The sequence below is a fragment of the Euphorbia lathyris genome, chromosome 8 (genome assembly GCF_963576675.1).
Source record: "Euphorbia lathyris chromosome 8, ddEupLath1.1, whole genome shotgun sequence".
NCBI classification, from domain to species: domain Eukaryota; kingdom Viridiplantae; phylum Streptophyta; class Magnoliopsida; order Malpighiales; family Euphorbiaceae; genus Euphorbia; species Euphorbia lathyris.
In genome coordinates this window covers 54,842,665-54,857,884 of record NC_088917.1, presented here as the reverse complement: position 1 = coordinate 54,857,884, position 15,220 = coordinate 54,842,665, and the positions used below count along the sequence as shown (strand labels likewise).

At 33.6% G+C, this 15,220-nt stretch overlaps 1 protein-coding gene across 1 annotated transcript; it reads left to right on the top strand.

Moving 5' to 3' along the window:
- The first annotated feature begins 7,044 nt into the window (after positions 1 to 7,044).
- Positions 7,045 to 12,534, top strand: LOC136203581 (uncharacterized). The gene is made up of 11 exons (XM_065994775.1): positions 7,045 to 7,495; positions 8,830 to 8,949; positions 9,052 to 9,148; positions 9,481 to 9,516; positions 9,603 to 9,790; positions 9,902 to 10,004; positions 10,498 to 10,679; positions 10,746 to 10,823; positions 11,373 to 11,475; positions 11,543 to 11,636; positions 12,048 to 12,534. Exons 1-11 carry the CDS (start codon positions 7,194 to 7,196, stop codon positions 12,395 to 12,397), a joined length of 1,653 nt encoding a protein of 550 aa, XP_065850847.1. The 5' UTR covers positions 7,045 to 7,193; the 3' UTR covers positions 12,398 to 12,534.
- The last annotated feature ends 2,686 nt before the right edge of the window (positions 12,535 to 15,220 follow it).

Here is a 15,220-nt window from a genome sequence, read left to right as displayed (position 1 = left end):
CAAAAATAACTGTTTCAATATCCCATAATTAATGTACATTTTAGGATTTTGAGCATCAAAATTTATTTTTATTTACCTTTATTTTGAGATCATATCTAGCATAATTCAAATTGCTTCAAGAATAAACATTTTATCAAATGTATTAGACGTTTACAATCTCTATGTCTTAAGGATTGAACAAAAAAACTTAACTTCTTGATAATAATAATAATAATAATAATAATAATAATAATGTAGAATCCATCAGTGGCGGATCCAGGATTTGAGGGAGAGGGGGCAAAACTCTATGTAATTTTTTTTTTGCAAGGTTGAAGCCTAAAAAGGAACAAGATTTTGCAAAAGGACTTACAGGAACAGTGTACATTGTAATTAGAGCTTGAAAGCTCATAAAGATCTCCTATACTCTTTGCCCCATTCAAAATATCAGGGTGAGCTTCTGGTTCCTCTGTATTTGAAGAGAAAATTCACAAGCAACATGAAACAATCTACATCAACTAAACAAAATGATAAATTAAAAGAAGTATGTGAATCCCAAAACTCATTCATGGCTAAAAAGTAAAGTTAAAGTTGAACTGAACCATAAAAGGATAAACTATGTAACTCCAATATACTTCTTAATGCATATATTTTGGGAGGAAAGCAAGATGAGAATGATAAAAACAATTAGATCTCTGCAAAACATTTGCAGATCACGAGGCTACTCTTTTCAGAAATCATAAAGCACTTAAACTTTCATGTAAAATGGTTTTTTGTTGGTGAATGACAATGTAAAATAAAGTGTAAACTTTTACAAATTCAGCATCATATTGATCATTCCTTTAGGGGAAAAAGGGCATTTTATGAAAACAACTTAATAGAAGCCTGTAACTGTGCATTCATGCAACAGTCTTGAGCATCACTGCTTGCTGTTGCAAGACATTGTAAAATAAAGTGTAAACTTTCACAAATTCAGCATCATATTGATCATTCCTTTAGGGGGAAAAGGGCATTCTATGAAAATGACTCATTAGAATACTTTCTAACCACTTCCCAAATTATCACTCCAAATCAGAAGACATGGCAACACATTGGCACTCTAATAGTAACAGAACAATAAAAGAAATTTTGAGAAAAGGTATTATACTTCATCAAATTTCATAAAGTTCCGAGTGTCTAGCTCCCCATTGACTGAGGCAAAACAAACACATTGTAATAAAATTTTCTTACTTTAACTTGGTGTGTCCCTCTAGTACCCAGCCTATGATCAACATCACATAGTAATATATAAATGAGATCCTTTGCCTCAGCTGATAATCTAGCATCTTCTAGGAATTTAATGTGATTTCTCCAATGAACAATCTGAAAGAAATTAATGACCAGAATGTCAGTAAAAATGGTGAATAACTCATTTCATATTAAGATAATTGAATTGAAATTAAAGGGTAAAAGTTAAGTTAACCTAACCTAAACCAAACCTAAAATTGATTGAGGTGTGTTGGAGATGGTGGCCGGTCGGAGGGAGAAGGAAGACGGTCGGACAGAGAAGGAAAATGACCAGACGGAGAGAGAGGAGTTCAAATGGAAGCTTGGAGATGGAGAGGAGTAGAGGAGGGAGCGTCCGCTACTGCTGGAGAGGAGGAATCGCGATTCGCACACCTACTGTTGCGGTTTGTTTTTAAATTAAAAAACACAAAACAAAACGACGTCGTTTTGAGGGAAACCAAAACGACATTGTTTTGGAGGGGAAAAAATTTCCTCGGGATGAGGGGGGCAAATGCCCCTTTTGACCCTCCTAAATCCGCCCCTGGAATCCATCACTAAAAATGATAAAGAAACATAGAATGGTAATCATGATAAAATATAATTTATAATTGAAATAAATTTTATTGTAAGTATAATATTTCAATACCTCTTTACTTATTTTATTCCATATGTCTCCAATTTCAATAAATAAGTATTGTGTGAAACTTTATATTTATTTTGAACAAAAAATGCATAAAAATAAAAATTCAATCCATATGAGTTAGATAAATCCAAACTAAAAAAAATCAGTGGACTTCACCAGGTTCTAAATTTGGAAAACTAATCTAACGTTAATTAAACCTAACAATTGAGTTCATATAAAGCCAAAAATCCAAATTTTAGTTAGAGTTAACAATCGAAATAATTACACCTAGTAACTTATACTAAAAAGAATGAAAATATACAAAAAAAAAAAAATATTTAGTCATTTTGAAAAAAAAATACAAATAAAAAAAACATATATAAGGCAACGAGATGTGTGGAACAACATAATTGAGAATAAAATAACTACTACATATAAAAAAATTTGAATAATTACATTCGAAATATAATTTTTGACACATTTATTTTTTTCCAATTTCAGTTGTCCATATCTCTTCTCTTTTTATCGGGTTTCTTTAATTATAGATATCAAAATCTAAATTCTCCAAATGCTTGAAGAAAATGCTATTAATACAGTTTATTAATGGAAATCGCTCCTAAATAAATCCAAATCTCTTAATGAAGTAAAAACATTTAGACATCGACTGCGACTAGGAGATCCGCCACCTAAATGGCGTACAGAGCAAGGCATACGCCACTAGGAGATCCATGAACCAAAAGATACGCCTCATGATGATCAGACATCATAAAGAGGCTTACAACCGCCATATCTTAAGAGACCCGTCATCCAACATTGATCCGCCCAAAGGATGTCGGCGCTGTCTTCCCATATGGAAACTAAAACCATTGATGACAAGTAATAGCTCCATAAATAAGCTAACGGTCACACTTGAATAAACATAGTAACTACCATTAAAGTGTCATTAATGGAAGGCTTTCTAGTTAGTAGATCGATGGTTACAACTATCTTAGTATAAATAGCCTCATATCCCAAGGCATTTAGGTACACATTCTACACTGCACTTTGTGCTTACAGTTTATCACTATTATATACTTTACTGACTTAAGCATCGGAGTGCCCCCTGATCGAACACAACGGCGTCCCCCACAGGTGGAGCTTCGACGAAAGTTCATTCGTAAGTTATCATAAGACTATATTATTTGAAGTAAGATCAAAACTAATACATAATCAAAATTAAAGGTGGATGATGTCTTTGATCAGTGGCCAGTGAATATAAAGATGAAATACTGTATATCATGTTTTATATATATAGGTTTATTTGTGACTTTTGGATTTCCTTGTGTTTGTGTTTTTTCATCTTCCGTAACTCTTACTTTCTCTTATTACTTTAATTAATGGGCTAGTAATTGACAATAAATGATGTGTTACTACGACGAATAAGCCAAAAAGACTCTAAAACACTTCTTTTAAATTCTCTCTGCTTCCGCTATTATATATAGTATAGATTTGACATTTTCAATCAGACTAAATACCCTTGTACTAAATTATGGTATAAGAAAAAAATTTAAATCTAAATTTAAATTTAAATCTGTCTAGATGTTTTTTCTATCATAATAATTAGTTTTTTTTAAACAATGCAATGCATGCTTCTTGGTTTTGTGAACATTCGCTCATTCAAAATAAAAAATAAAGACTTGGTATACCAAGAGTCAAACTTAAGCTTCAAAATATAAAATGAATGCTAACAATTTAAATGCCTTCTAAAGATGAAATGAAAAATCAAGAAGGCAAAGATGTTTTAAGAATATAAAGATAGAGTTAATATTAATTAATTCAAGGGATAATTTGAAATTAAACCATATGGTTACAAGTTTTTGCAGATCGGTTTTTTATTATTACAAACCAAATCATGTGGTTTGCGCCGTTAGCAAAATCAAAATAAATGCCTGAACACTGTTAAAAGGCTGACGTAGCAGAGAGATATTTTGATTTTTTTTTACTTTAACAAGTTTTCTTCTTCTCCAAGGTTTATTCAATGGTTTCTCTTTCTTATCTGGAATTCCAGATTTGGTACTTCATCCTTTTCTTCTTCTTCAAGGTTCCTTCAATGTCTCTTTCTTATTCTCTTTTTTCTTTGGAATTCTAGATTTGGTACTTCCTCAAATTAAAAGAACTAATTCCAATTATTAACGTAATACTTCCATTCATATGTGCATGGTATGAATGCTTATGAAAATCTTATTGCTGTAATTTTTCAAGTGATGAACACAACATAAAAGATTCCCAATTCACAGTTGCTTGTGCACAAACACAACAGAAAAGAATACCCAAATGTTCTTAGATTTGTTGGGAATCCCAGAACGTTTGGGAACTCCAAATGTTGAAGAAGTTAGAACATCTGGAATTTCCAAACATTCAGGGATCTCAGAACGTTTGGGAATTCCAAATGTTCTGGAATTCCTAATCGTTCTGAGAATCCTAGAAAATCCCTAAACGTTTGGGAATTCCAAACGTTCTAGGAGAATTCTGGAACAAAATTAAAGAAAAAACAAAAGAAGTAGAAGAGTTGATTTTGACTTTTCAAAATCAAAAGGTAAAAAAAAATTAATTTTTTCCAAAATACTATTGTCTTTTAACAGAGCCAGAACATTTACATTGATTCTATTAACGGCACAGGGCCGGCCCTGGGCCTAGGCCAAGAGTGCGCCGGCCTAGGGCCCAAGGCTGTAAGGGGGCCCAAAAAATTTATTAGTTGTGTATGTTATTATAAAAGGTGAAAATATAATTAGTACAAAACTGAATCAGTGTCCAAGTGGTAAGGCTTACAAACCTCTATCTAAGCTCCATGTGTTTGATTTCCTATTATATCATATTATTTTTTAAGATATCCGTTAGCTGGGCAAATCCAATTCTTTTTCCAAAATTTATACAAATTCACTTTTAAATTTATTTAGATATGGAGTTATCAAAAGAATTTTCCAAATTTTTTTGGGATAATTACTAATCTGACCCAATCAAGGACCCCAATTTACATATCTAACCCACCTTACCTCAAAGTTACCAAATTAGACACTTTCACCCATTTTGGACAAAACTAACCTTAGTTCTATTTGATGAATCGATCTTCTTCTTCTTCTTTTTCTTCCTCCTCCTCCGCTTCATCCGCTTCTTGTTCTTCTTCTTCTTGTTGTTCTTCTTCTTCTTCGTTTCAACTTCTTCATCTTCTTCAATTTCTTATACCAATCGTTAACGATTTTTGAGATTTTTGACATATTATGTTCAATTTCCCGTACAAATGGTATATTTTTTGCTTATACGCTTGCTTTTCTCGTTGGTTTTGCCTCTTTCTTCATCTTTAATGGTATCGTTTCAATTTTCTCTATTTTCCATAATTTTATTTTCATTTTCGTCCATTGTTGTCGCATTTGTGACAAGAACTGTCGCATTTCGTCGCAAATGCGACAAGAACTGTCGCATTTGTTAATGCGACAACTCTTGTCGCATTTGTGACCAAAGGCGACAATTTCGTCACAAATGCGACAGCAATGGAGGAAAATGGAAAAAATTATGGAAAAATAGAGGAAATTGAAACGATACCATTACAGATGATGAAAGAGGGGAAACCAACGAGAAAAGCAAGCGTATAAGCAAAAAATATACCATTTGTACGGGAAATTGAACATAATATGTCAAAAATCTCAAAAATCGCTAACGATTGGTATCAGAAATTGAAGAAGATGAACTGAAGAAGAAGTTGAAACAGAGAAGAAGAAGAAGAAGCGGATGAAGCGGAGGAGAAGGAGGAGGAGGAGGAAGAAGAAGAAGAAGAAGAAGATCGATTCATCAAATAGAACTAAGGTTAGTTTTGTCCAAAATGGATGAAAATGTCTAATTTGGTAACTTTGAGGCAAGGTGGGTTAGATATGTAAATTGAGGTCATTGATTGGGTCAAATTAGTAATTATCCCAATTTTTTTTTATACAAATTCACTCTTTAAAAACTCATTTAGAATTAGGTAAAATGATACTTTTAAGTTATGTCAAACAAATAAAATCATTATTTTTAATATAGTTTAAGGATTAAGGTTTATAAATTAAGAGTTTAAGATATATTTATTAAAGTTTAGGATTTATGAACTGAGGTCTAATTTTTTTAAATTAAAGTATAAAAGTATACGCTATTTCTTATATACGAAAAATAATGACAATTTTGATGATATGATTTAATTGTAATTTTGTAATCAATTATGATATTCATGTAAAAAGCTCTACAAATTATTTAGATTTTAAAGGGTCCAAATAATCAATATTTTAATCTCAAAAGAGGCCCAGTTGATTTTTTTTAATATAGATTAATGGTTAATTAAAGAATTACTCATATTTGATTTTTGTGGTATCCAAAATTTTATCATATAATTTGGTAATATTTTTCCGTTGAAGTATTTCATAAGTGAAATTTAACCAATTTTAAATGAAAAATTAATTCATTTGTTAATTATTTTTTGCCGCATGACACAATTTTTGACAAATAATAACACATCAATCAAATGATAAAATTTTGGATAACACATGGGACTAATAGAGGTTCATAATTTAAAGAAATTGTAAAACATCTTTTTTATTTTGGATAAACAATTGTATTTAGTGAACGTAATAATACGTACCGTATAATTATTAATAAAATACTTTTTATTTATTTATCATATATTAAAATATATTTTATTTTTTTTACGTAAAATATTTTTATTAAAAGGGCCTTTATTTATTATTTCGCCTAGGGCTCCTAAATTATCAGGACCGGCCCTGTAACGGCACATACCACATAATTTGATTTGTAACAAAAAAAAAAAACCACAAATAACGATCTGTAAAAACTTGTAACCACATAGTTTAATTTTGAAAGTATCATTTAAATCAACATAATGATGTGTCAATTTTAGTAATATGTATCAATTGTTAGTGAGTTTTTTGGACCCTAATTTAGCTATTGCTAATATAGCATGTTGATAGAAAAGATTTTGAATTCAACATTTTTTTTATATATATAGGATTTCTCTTCACTTTGGAGTTTTCAAATAGGTTTTCCATATTTGTTGAGATGGTTTTATTTACGTAACACAACAAATTGTGAATATTTTTAATAAAACTAAATAATTATACGAATGTCTATGTGTAATTGGAAATATATGCAGTCCCAAGTGGAACCCAATTGAAAAACCGAAATCGTATTCCTTAAGGGAGCAACCTCTCCCAAACTATAATACTATATATATTGAGCCAACATTGATCGTCTTTTATCTTTTACTTCAGAGTATAAAAAAGCACAGGCTTGCAATTCAATTTCTTCAATGGCGAAACTAAAGTTCGCAGGGATATGGGTTGGTATACTAGAGGTAGAATTGGATAATTGGTCAGTTCCGATGCTGAGAGAGGAGGTTGCAAAGCGATCAAACATGGCTGCTGATTCAATTAATTTAATCTGCGCCGGGAAAGTCCTGAAAGATGGTGACGGCACTGAAAAGCTTAGTCAATTGGGTATGAAGAACAACTCCAAGGTTCTTGTCAGTCGTGTGTCTATCGAAGAGGGCAAGTCTTTGAAAGAGGAATTAGTTGCCGATGAGGAACGCAATCGTCGGCTTGCGCGAGTCAAGTGAGTTCTTTTGTTTAATTCAGTTTAGTATGTCTAAGTTTCAGTTGAAATTGGCATAGTGTATATGTTTTACGAGAATCAAAGCTTTCGATTTTACATTTTAGCTCTATCTTCTATTACTGCTATTTTTGTTCATAACTTGTGAAATTATGATATGTGCAAGAATTATGTTCTTGCTTTCAGGGGAATGAATCTATTAGATGCTGACTCATTATTCATATTTTGTTTAAAACGAGTTTGATTGCTTATGAGTTTCCGAGCTACTTACCCTGTCTTAGGATAATTCAATTATAACATTATTAATTCATTGGAGAACTAATGGATTTGGAGGAAACCAAAAATCTAATTTGGCACCCAATTTATAACATCATGCAATTTTTTAATGTGTATTATTTCTTTTATTAATTTCAATAGCAGCAGCAACAACAACAACAGAGCCTTAGTCCTGAAATGATTCGGGGTCGGCTAACATGAACCATCATATAAAACCGTGAAATCAAGTCGTGTCAGCGACACAAATTCGCTCCCTCCACTCCGTCCTATCCACTACCATATTTTCCTCAATTCCCAGTAAACTCATATCACTCTCGATCACCCTCCTCCGAGTTTGCTTAGGTCTTCCCTACCCCTCACCACTACATCCCTTTGCCACTCTTCTCTTCGGTTCTCCTAACCGGCGCATCAAGCGCTCTACGTCTCACATGGCCAAACCACCTTAGTCGATTTTCTCTCATTTTATTCTCAATAGATGTGACCCCTACTTTTGTCCTAATTATTTCATTACGCACCCGATCCTTTCTCGTATGACCACACATCCATCTCAACATACGCATCTCCGCCACCGACATCTTATGGATGTGGCAGTGTTTCACTGCCCAACACTCCGTACACTCTTCCACTTCGACCAACCAGCTTTAATCCTATGAGCAACATCTCCATCTACTTCTCCATCCGTTTGGATAATAGATCCTAAATACCGGAAGCAATCCTTTTAATTTCACCTCATCTCTAAATCAATCTATTTTATTTTAAAAGAGGTGCAGATAAACTGCTGAAAAAAATATGAATTTTGGACCTTTCCTTTTGAAAATTATTCTGACCGACTTAGCAGGCATATTTTTTCAAATCCACCAGAGGAAATTGAAACATATATGATTTGCTACTTGGTATTAAAGTCTGACCTCTTTGATGTACAATCAAGCAATTGAATGCTTGCTGGATATTACCAGATGTTGCTTGGATAGTGTCTTGTTCACCATTTAACCTTGCTCTCTTTTCACCCTCTTTTTTTTTTTTCCAATTTTAATATGTTGGATTTCTTCTTGATTTGGTAGAGCTGCTGTAACTGCACTGTCCAAGAGACATGGAGATGGTTCTCTTCCGGTTGAGGACTTCAATCTGGAACTTGAAGATCAAAGTGGGAAGAGATTGGACTTTTCAGAGACAGATAAACAGTATGCTATCCATGTAGCTTCTGTTTTCATGGTTTTGTAGGTTTTTAGCTGTATTTGTAACTATTTTTTGGTTGAAAATGTGATTCTACCATTACATGGCAGAGCAATAATGATGGGATTAATGCTTCATTCAAATGGAAAGGGACTAATTAGAAGGAAAATGTTTAAAGATGCATTGGAAGTGCTTACTATGGGCGAGGTATATATAAAATTTATTTGAACAGTTAAAATGTCTTACTTGTTTTGCAGATACATGTTTCCATGCTTTAAACAATAATTGTTAGTTCATTTGAATATTAGTTATTATGTTATCCTATATAAATAATACATTTTTCTCAAGCGATTGGATCTCTATGCATGTATTCCCTAATGGATAGTTTAATCTATGTTTGAATTTTCTTTTGAATGTTTTCTCATGTTTATTAAACGACATCATTAGATATTGTTTTTGGATAATTTATCTTATCATAGTAGTATTTCTTTTCTTCTGCTTAAGAATATTTCCAAGTATTTCTATTTTCTAATTGGCAGGAGGCTTTTGCTCTTTGCAATCCCGGCTCTATTGAAGTAAGCCGTCTATATTCCATTTTCATCTCTTAAAAAATTATGTGGTTAAAGTTTCCTGATCTTTTTAATTACATGTCTGCTTTCAGCTTGTTGACAATATCCCAATACTGCAAATAGACATGGTGTGGTGCTATTTCATGCTTCAAGACATTGCCTGGCTTTCATTGGCAGGAGTACGCCTTGAAAAAGCTAGACAAGGACTTGAACGTGCTCATGGCAAGGATTCATCCCGTTTCAAGCTCATTTATGCAGGACGCTCTTCAGATATTGCTCTGTGAGTATTTTTCTGTATATATTCTTCTCTATATTAATGAAAAGAACTGCAATTCAAGAGGCTCCCTTGGTTCGTCTATTAGAAGCTAATTACTTTCTAATGTATTTATAGATACTTGAGACTAGAGCTGTTGGAAGGAGTGGTCGCATATCATAGTGGTCAGTTTGACAAATGTAGGAAGTTTTTGACTTCTGCTCAAGCAAGATACTCTCAGGTTAGACATATGTATATTTTTTATTACCAACCTTTCATATCTGTTTTGTGTAAATGTGAAATTGGGCAGAACGTACACATGATACGTCGTAAATAGATCTTCTCATCTTCAATGTTGATGTTTATTAGAAAATCCAACTGATGTTTATCTTGTGTATAAATAACATATTTTATTCTGGAACCTTTTACCAAACTTGAAATTTATATATTTGCAGATAAATCTGATTTTTAGCTTTTCTGCTTAGCTACCATCGAGAATTGAACCTCTAGATAACACTCAACAGGGAATATGTGGAATGTTTCTCTCTCAATAGCCATTACCTTTTTCTTTGTTATTTTTCCTTATTTGTCTTGGTCTGAATATCCAACAATTCTTATCTGTCCCATTTCTATGTTCCTTGCTTTCTGTGTTATTGTCTTATTATTCGATACAATTATTATGGCCATTTTTCATTGTTTCCCTCCTCAATACAAAATTCATTTTCTGGTTCCAGTTACAAGTGCCAGATGAGGCTTTATCGACCGTCATGAGTATGGGCTTCAAGGAAAATGATGCAAAGAAAGCATTAAGAATGAGCAATCAGGATGTTGAGAGTGCCATTAATTTTCTCATAGAGGAAAAGGAAAGGAAAGCAAAGGAACGAGAGGATAACATTCTTCGAAAAGCTGAAATTATGTGAGGGAGGTTTTATTTGATACTATCTTTTGGTAGTGCTCTTAATCGCTCTTCTTTGTTTGCCAGGGAACTGCAAAGGTTTGGAGTGACACCTTTGAAGAAAGCTGTTGATCTCGAGAAACTGAAGACGTTGGTCTCCCTAGGGTATGAACTTACTGCATATTTGTTAATAATATGCCTATTAGAACTTGTTATTTGTTGGCCTCATTTGTTTGTAGGAAAATGTTTTCGTGACGGTGTTTGTTTGCTTAGGAAATAGATCAACGGAAAAATATATGAAAAAAAGTGAGGAAAATGTTTTGCCCTTTCTAACCTTTTAGAACCCTACTCCATTTCTTCTTACCTTTTGAAAACAAAAGTCACCCACCAATTCTTCCTATTTTCGAACAAAATTTTCTCTTATCCAATATTTTTCAAAACACAATATTTTTCAGCAAACAAACGGGGCCTTAAACTAATTTCAAATTACCAACTTAATACAATTTTCTCTATCACCTTGTTGTAATCTTAGCTTGAGGTAGCATTTGGGGTTACTAGTGATTACTTGTCTCAGATTCTTCATTTAATTTCTTGGGATGCACGTGTGCGTAAGTTAGAATTTAGCCCCTTTACTTGCACAATTTGTTAGTTTGGCCCATGTTTGATAGATGGCATTGCAGCCTCCATGAAGCGAACTAATCCTTGATTTGGCAGGTATGAGAAGGACCTTGCTGCTGAAGCTCTAAGGAGAAATGAAAATGACTTTCAAAAGGCATTGGATGATTTGACAAATCCAGAAACTAATACAACTATCCAGGTAAGGTTACTTGGGTTATTTTATAAAGATGTCAAGCCTGCATACTGACTCACTTGTTTTCCTTCAGGGTGACATAGAATCTAGAAAAAGAAAAAGATCACAGAAAAAAGAACAGGCTTCAGTTAAACAGCTTGTATCCATGGGCTTTGAAAGGTCAAGAGGTACTATTTCAACAGTTGTATTTTTCTCTCAACTTAGAGGATTGTTTCGTCAAGGCCACAAAGTTTTAAGTTCGTGCCACTATAACCCCTCGTACTTCAATTGAACTTTTCACCACAGAATTCACTAATACACAGTATAAACTCATTAGCTGGAGAAGTTATGTCCAACTAGCATCCATGTCATCTCCAAAATCATTTGTTTTGATCCTGGCTTTTCCAATTATTAAGTTTATAGAAAGTCCATGTTACCATTCCTGTGAGACTATTTGTGAATTCTGTTGTGCAGGGGTTTTAACAGCATGAACTAAACAATTTTGGCCATGATGAATATAATTCCATATTTTGGTGTCACCGGAGTTTAGGATGATTGGTAGGTAGTATTTTAAAAAATTTCTTGTCTGCACTGTGCAGTGGTTGAAGCTATTCGAGGCGGGGCCTCCATTGAGCAGGCAATGCAGCAATTGCTGGCACAACCAAGAGCTAGCGGCCCTTCAGATGGTGGTAATAGCAGTACAAGTAACCCTATAATGACAATGGACAATGTTGTGATGGAGGAATTGAATAAAGATAATAATGATATTGAAGGTCCATCTGGCGGTGAAGTTGAGGAGAGAGATGCAGAGATGGAGGATGAAATTGCAGATGAATTAGCAAAAGGAGATGCTTTAGCTGACTATGATATAGAAGTAACAAAAGAAGGTGAGGCCATAAATGAGTACTTAGCTTTGTTAAGTTCTGTTGGCAGCAGCAGCAACAACTGATTAACAAGACAGGAGAAAACAATAGTGCAAAGTAATTGTAATAATTATTGATTAGCAGTTAATTCAATATTGATCATTTAAAATGACAATGTATTTACTAACCTTTCTGAATGCTGCTGGTTTTATTTATTTATTAAGTTTGGATGTTGCATTTTACAAGGTGTGGAAAAGCTGCCCAATGTTTGCTGTATTGAAGTATATAGTTTTAAAATGAATTAAGTTCATAATTTAATATTCTTTTAATTGAAATTAGTTCAAAAGTACGTTTCATAATATGACTAAACATGAACTTTTGGATTTTTCGATTTAACTGATATAGGTTTAATGGGTTAATACATTCAATTGAGCATCTTTAACATGGAGTGAAAACGATTGACTTTCTGAATTTGTCAAAAATACTAATTGGCCATTTAAATTTGCAAAGTTTTTTATTAGCCATTTAACTTGGTTGAAAGTGAGACTCTTAAATCTGACGTGTCACCGAACGGGCTTATCAACAATAGCAAAGGTATGAATAAAATCTGATTTTTTAAAAAGAAATTTATAATAAAAAAAACTTAATACATTCGTCGCTCCTTAACTTGTTTCATTTTATCACTTAATTATATTTACTTAGTGGCTATTGCCAACCTATCAGCCCTTCAATTCAAAAATTGTCATGCATTTAACCGTTTTGTGCCTACATAGTATTGGGAACCTCCTAAACTCAATACATTTTTTGTATGTGAACTCTTCTTTCATTGCTTTGAAATGGGCATAAAAACCTAAAGGGCACGAAGTGTTATATTTTTTGAGTTGAGGAGATTAATAGGATGTACAAGATGGGTCGAATATTAGGGTTAAACAAATAACAATACCCACAAAAAAAAGAAAGAAAAGAGAAAAAGGCACACGAATTTTAGCGTAAAAAATCTCTTCAACAAGAGTAAAAACTACAGGCCTTTTAGGCCACTTAAATCTCCACTATAAAATAGTTGCAACTTTTACTCAAAACCCAAGTTAAACCTCTCTAATTAACTATCCTTGAGATTGCTACTCATTCAAGTAACAAGCCTATATCTTATTTATAAGGGAACACCACTTTGAAAATCCCACTTTTTTCCAATGTGGGATTTGGGGAGATTTGTAATGAATCCTCCCTCGATCCAAATCCCCACATATCTTGACAGTTTCAGAAAATTAAATTCTCTTTGCAGTCTTTATTTTCGTCGTTTTGCTAAGGGAACATCCATCAAGATAATAGATATTTTTACCCTTCTTCATACCTTGCAAGTGTTGGCTTTAGCACTATGTACAAACTTCACATCAGCAAGTGTTTTGACAACATCGTGTGGAGCTTTAGACAAACTCTTCCAATGCTTTCAATCTTCATCTTTGAATTTCTCCCGTCACTGATGTAGCCAAAATCTCCATCTACTTGTAAAGTGTCAAAACAAGCTCGATCTCTACAAATATGAACATCAACAACAGAATCCAACACCCAACCAAAATGATCTTCTACAAGGTCATTTGCAGCATTTAATAGTAAATCACAATCTTCAACCACATTAGCGGAGGAATTACAAACCTTTTGTCGTAATGCCTTGAATCTGTATTACATGCTACGACAGGAAAAAACGGGGGTCTCGCGATGTCTTGGGGTCTAAGTCTGTTTAGGACAATGTTATCAGAACCGGATCGGATATCAAACCGGATTTATAACTGGGTCACGGGTCATTTGGTCAGATCGGATGGCTCGGATTGGTCGGACCGGATGACGTAATAAATAAATAAATAATATTTATATATATAATTTATATAAAATCTATTTCTATTTAATAGAATAAGGAATATAATAAATAATACTAATGCACAACTATTTGGGCTTTTAAATGATGTAGACCAATAAAACCAATTAGCCCATCAATCTTATAGGTATTTCCAGGAAACCTAGTTTGATCCCCATTCCACTCCTTTCACTACCGCCTCTCTCTTTCTCTCTCTAATCTACCGCCTCTCTTTCTCTCTCTATTCCACCTAATTCACTTTTTCCTTTCTCTTCTAACTTCCATTTGTTCTTTTTGCCGGAGAAATTAATTCACAGCAACAAAAATCCAAGAACAAATGATCTTTTCTTTTTTGTTTTTCTGAACATTTTTTCCATCAGCAGTTTACGATGACTCTCTTCCTTTCTCCATCTCCATCTTCTCAGATTTCATTTTTTAATATTTAATTTATTAATTTTTTTTATAGTAAATCTCAGAAACCGGAGTAGCACCGGTTCCCGGTCTGACCTCCGGTTCCCGGTTCAACTCCGGGCGAGTCCGATTTGTTGAAGATTCAACAAACCGGACTACCTCGGACCGGACTTTTGGCCGGTTTCCGATTCGATCGGTCCGACTGGCCGGTCCGGTCCGGTTTTTATAACAGTGGTTTAGGATAGATTGAGTACTATAAATACTCTCTTATGTTAAACCCTAAATTGTAATCTGAATTTCAGCCTCCTTAATAAAAGCTATTCTCTTTCTGCACGTGGACTAGCCAACATAACGTTAGTGAACCACATAAAGTATGTGTTTCGTTTTTCGTTTATTTATCTTTCGCTCAATCCGCACAATGCTTTCCTTTACCTTTCATCATTTCTTGTAGACTCTTCAAGTCGTCTATGAACTGTGGGCAACAAGATTGCATGTAATCAGTGTTTCCATAATAAAAGCACTTAATAGTATCCTTCTATCGAGATCTGGATCTTCCACCACAGTCACCCTTTTTTGTAGTTCCTCCCTCTTTCTCCATTCTCTTTAGCCATTAGTATTTTAAGACCATTATCCTCTTCTTGCATCA

Coding starts and splice junctions, on each gene's coding strand:
- LOC136203581 (XM_065994775.1), top strand. CDS start 7,194: ATGGCGAAACTAAAGTTCGCAGGGATATGGGTTGGTATACTAGAGGTA. Junction 9,517..9,602: donor GCAATCCCGGCTCTATTGAA/GTAAGCCGTCTA, acceptor GTCTGCTTTCAG/CTTGTTGACAATATCCCAAT. Junction 11,637..12,047: donor GGGCTTTGAAAGGTCAAGAG/GTACTATTTCAA, acceptor TGCACTGTGCAG/TGGTTGAAGCTATTCGAGGC.